This window comes from Lipotes vexillifer, unplaced genomic scaffold (assembly GCF_000442215.2).
Source record: "Lipotes vexillifer unplaced genomic scaffold, Lipotes_vexillifer_v1.1 scaffold2000, whole genome shotgun sequence".
Taxonomy (NCBI): domain Eukaryota; kingdom Metazoa; phylum Chordata; class Mammalia; order Artiodactyla; family Lipotidae; genus Lipotes; species Lipotes vexillifer.
The window spans coordinates 569,189-574,284 of NW_006770731.1; the positions used below are offsets into that span (position 1 = coordinate 569,189).

Sequence of the window (5,096 nt, forward strand, 5' to 3'; positions counted from 1 at the left end):
GTCTCCTGCAACGGCAGGCGGACTCTCAAGCACTGCGCCACCAGGGAAGCCCCTTTGAGCATCTTTAAAAATATTTATTAACTATTTGTATTTCTTCCGTGAAGTAAATGATCATTTTTTTTGTTCATTTTTCTTAATGGGTTCCTGTTGTTTTTTAAATTGATATCAGTTTTTTGTTGGCCATATATGTTGATTTTTCTCCCAGTGTGTGAATTATCTTTTTATTTCTTTGTACTGTCTTTTGATGATTAGATCATTTAAAATTTATATGATTAAACATATCTTTTTATTTATAGTTTGTACCAAATTATTATCAAAAGTATACCAAAATAATTTGTGGTTTTTATCCCTAATATCATAAAGATGTTCTTCTATATTTTCTTTTAAAAGTTTTATAGTCTGCTTTTTCAGTACAAGTTCTCACTGGGATTTATTTTGGGGTATAGCATGAAGTAAGGTTTCATTTTAATTTCTTTCTATGTAGAGAACCAGTTGTCCAGACCACAGAATTAAAAGTCCACTTTTTACTGCCAGCCCCATCATGCAATCTCGTTTTCATATACAAGTGGATCTATTTCTGTGTCCTGTGTTAAGTTCCATATTCTATTTGTATATTCCTGTACTGGTACAACAGCATCTTTTTATCATTTAGCAGTTGTCTTTGGCTGTTAGTAACAGAGAACATAAACAACAGTACTTTAAATGATATACAATATTATTTTTTGAGAGTAGAACAGGAAAGGGGGGCTCCAAGTCAGAGCATGAGGGTACAGAGTCTCCTGCCCACTTAGTCACCTGCCCAAAACCAAATCCAGTTGGGGATGGAGGTGGGCCCTTCCATAGCAGGCCAGGAGGAAATGGCACTGGGATAACCCATGGAACACAGTGCCCCTCACTAACACACCCGAGATAGGCTTTCCTTTTCTCTGCATGCTGCTCACCTCTGTGAGGAGAAGGGTGGAGGCGCAGTCTTTCCCTGGCCCCTGGGCTAGTGAGGGAGGCTGGGTGGGGCACTGCAATTGCAGCTGCTACTGCCACACTGACCATTCATCCCAGATGTGACTGAGGAGGGCCTGGAGCCTGTTCATCTGTCCAGACAGCGATGTGTGGTTGAGCTGTTATCCCCCTGGACAAAGCATAAGGGGCCACAGGCCTTTGAATGGAAGGTAGTAGGTTTTGTGGAAATGCCATTTAACTGGCTATGCTTTATTTCCGGCCAGGCAGAGCCTTGCTATCAAGCAGAAACAACTGAGCTGCTCAGGCTGTAGGTGTCCGGACAGGTTTCTATAAACAGCAGTACTTTAAATGAGACACAATATTATTTTTTGAGAGAAGAGCAGAAGGGGGCAGCCCAGGTGTGATGGCTTCACAGTGTCATATAGCAGTTTTTCTGCTCTTTCACCCTTAGTACATGGCCTTCATCTTGAAGATCATATCAAGGTACAAAATATTTATTAGAGTCACAGTTATGATATCTGTGTTCTTAAGCAGAAAACAGGAAGAGGAAGGAAATAAAAAATGCAGCAATTCTGTGTGCAGCCTTCTTGGGTATTCCACTAAACAACTTCTGCTTACATTTCACTGACCATTGTTAGCTGCAAGGGAAGCTGGGAAATACAGTCTTTTAGCTAGACATATATCAATCCAGAATAAAATGTTGGTTTTCCATTACTACGGAAGAAGGAAAGATTCGGGTGATTATAATGACTCTAGGTTTATATTAAACCTTGATGTGTGGTTGAACAAGTACCATCTCCTTTTTGGTTATTTTTGGCCCTTTGCTGTCTTAGAGAAGTGTTAGAGTCAGTTTTTCAGTTTTCACACACATAAACAATTTGTTGGGGTTCTGTTTGAATTGCACCTAATGATAAGGGTCTGATGCTAAATTCCATTTATGTTCCTCTGAAAGTATCTTTTTTTACCCTTTTCCTTGGAAAACAATTTTATTAGATACATACTTTTAGGTTGGCAGCAGTATTTTCTCCCAGCATTTTTGATGTATTATGTCGCTGTCTTTTGGCTTCCACCATGATTGGCCTAGACCTATGGTTTTCAAAGAATGATCCCCAGACCAGAAGCATCAACATTACTAGGGAAATTAGAAATAAACCTTTAGAGCCTACTCTAGAGCTACTAATTCAGAAACTGGGAATGGGTTCCAGTAATCTGTGTTCCAACAAGCTCTCCAGGTTGTTCCCTGGTGACTGACTGTACTAGACTAATCAGACTCATCTTCTGAGTTTAGAGAGAAGACCCTTGCCTGAGCGTATGGCTGCCTACAAAGTTAACAAAATTTGTATTCATATGGCCAAGAAAGATGGTGAGAATAGTTAGCTGTTGGATGGGCATCTGCAGTGTCTTCCACAAGTTTAATGGAGAAAAAAGTTTTATTAGTTACAAAAGATGGAAGAGAACTCACATTCATTTTTAAGTGTTAGACGCTTTGTATTACTATATTTCAGTTATTTTTAATTAAATGAGATAGAATGATGTTGCTCTGTTTTAGAAATAAGAAAACTGAGCTAAGGTTCAGATAACTTGTTTGACTTAGCCCAGATTATATATCCTAGAGTGTGGATTTGAACCCATGGAGTATGGATACAAATTCCATGTACTTTTCCACTACACAATTAAGCAGCATATAACAGTATTATTCCCATGGTAAGTAGATGTTTTAATAAAAGTTTTAGAATCATATTCAAATACTTAATCTTATTAATCCCTTTATCAAATTTGTTCAAAATGTATAAATATTCTTAAATGTCGCATATACACAAATTGTAGACCTTTTTCATCATCTACTTATGTTGTAGGCTAATTGTGATCTCAGACGGCAGATAGATGAACAACAAAAATTACTTGAAAAATACAAAGAACGATTAAATAAGTGCATATCAATGAGCAAGAAGCTGCTTATCGAAAAGGTAAGTTAAAAGTTCAATAAATTTTCCCTCTCCTTTCACTAGCCCCTTTTACTTTGTATGCTTTTAAAATTTAAATTAATAAAATTGAATGATGATTTTTCCTCCTTTTTTCAGAGTACACAAGAAAAACTGTCAAGCAGAGAGAAGAGTATGCAAGACAGATTACGCCTTGGGCATTTCACGACCGTTAGACATGGTGCTTCATTTACTGAACAATGGACAGATGGTTTTGCATTTCAGAATCTTGTAAAGTTAGTCACTCTTACATTTTAAAAAATTTAGTATTCCTTTGGGTTTTCATTACTTTCAAAGATTATAGATTTGGAATTGTGTTCTACATTTACTCCTTACTACTCTTTGAAATCAGAATTTAATACATTTGAAAGGAACATAGAACAGGCATTACAATTTTTTTTTTTTTTTTTTCTTTTTTTTCAGTACGCGGGCCTCTCACTGTTGTGGCCTCTCCCGTTGCGGAGCACAGGCCCCGGATGCGCAGGCCCAGTGGCCATGGCCCACGGGCCCAGCCGCTCCGCGGCACGCGGGATCCCCCCAGAACGGGGCACGAACCCGTGTCCCCTGCATCGGCAGGCGGACTCTCAACCACTGCGCCACCAGGGAAGCCCCAGGCATTACAATTTTAGCTTTAGCAGACTTCTTGATTAGTTAGCATTCATCTGTACAGTGTATGATGTATTATTCTAAACATGACTTTTCCAGAACATAAACTGACCTAGCTTTTTATAGGTTAGTTGGGAGGGAAATTGTTAAAAGTTTGAACTTTCATTGGAAGATTTATATCTATATATCTTGGGATTTTTCTGCTTAGTTCTCCCCCCCGCCCCGACCCCCATTCCCCAGTCCTTACTTCAGCACTTGCCTGCTCTCTATTCCTATGGAAAAGACATGAACATTTTCTCTGCAGCCTCAGACATAGTAACTCATAAGTCAGTTGAACTGAGCATGTGGCTTTAGCACTTCTGAGGTAAACTTTAAAATGGAGAAATCGTTGTTGCCATGTTTTCTTGAGTTCAGATGGTTGTAGCTAAGGGTAGGTTGACTGTTTATGTGTTGAGCCGGGATCTGTGCTCCTCCTTTTGTTTTTTTTGGGTTTTTCTAGCTGGAAAACTTTTAATAACCTTTAAAGCAAGAGTGGTGCCACCATCTAAATCAGCTTTCCCAGAGTCAGTCCAGTTAAATGGAAAATGGAGGCAAAGCTTTATTTCACATAATATCTGCTGTTTCAAACACTGGTTCCCAGGACTTAAGCACAGAATGGTCTTCTCTCTACCTCCAGAGTGGTCTCTCTGTCTCAGTTGATTTATCCAGCTTCTGTTCAACACAGCTGTGCTGGGTGTGAGGTATACTGTAATGGAGGACAGTGTCTTTATGATGGTAGGAAGTTTGGGGTTTAATTCTGTGGATAATAGGGAGCTCTTACAGTGTTATGTGTGGTGTGTGGGGTCAGATTTGAGTTTTAGAAAGGGAGCTGGTGGTGATGTGGGAATAATATTGGAAAGAACATAGATTGTTGACAGTTCAGTTGGAGAAACATCCAAATGAAAGGTGATAAGGCTTGAGCTAAAATATTAACAGTAGAAATGGAGAGTAGGAAATACAGTTGAGATAGAACTTAAAATTTTCGAGTGTTTTTCTGAGCTACTAAACCCAGATCTACAGTTGTCCTGGTAATGAATAAAAGAGAAGTTTATGTAATATAACCTTAAATATAAACTAATAATATGAATTTAAAAAATAAACTCTGCCGGTTGTTAAAATTTCTCCATTGAGCTGTCAAAAAAAGAGTAAAATTGGAGCTTCTGGGTTGGTGAACATGTAGAGATTTGGGGAGGGTATCAGGCTCAGGGAGAGCATGGAAACTCCATGTCTTTTCCCCATACCTCGCCCTATGCATCTCTTCCCTCTGGCTATTTCTGAGTTGTATCCTTTTATAATAAAGCAGTAATCTAGTTTTTAAAAAATTAATTGCATTTCTTATTACTAATAAACATTTACTGAGGGCATACTGTATGTTGTTACATATACATATTTTATATCAAGCAGTTGATATTTATCAGTATATATCAAGCTGTATATCTGTGATATAACCCGAAGTAGTTGGAGGATGAGAAGAGAAATAAATAAAAATTAGTAATATTTTATATATATATT

The 5,096-nt window shown here is 38.1% G+C and overlaps 1 protein-coding gene across 1 annotated transcript in view; it reads left to right on the forward strand.

The window, feature by feature from the left end:
• Positions 1–5,096, forward strand: part of TLK1 (tousled like kinase 1) — a 151,880-nt gene that overhangs the window by 98,322 nt on the left and 48,462 nt on the right. The window contains exons 9-10 of the mRNA XM_007446344.1: positions 2,814–2,924; positions 3,039–3,175. Coding sequence (XP_007446406.1) covers positions 2,814–2,924; positions 3,039–3,175 — 248 coding nt within the window. The remainder of the gene's footprint in view (positions 1–2,813; positions 2,925–3,038; positions 3,176–5,096) is intronic.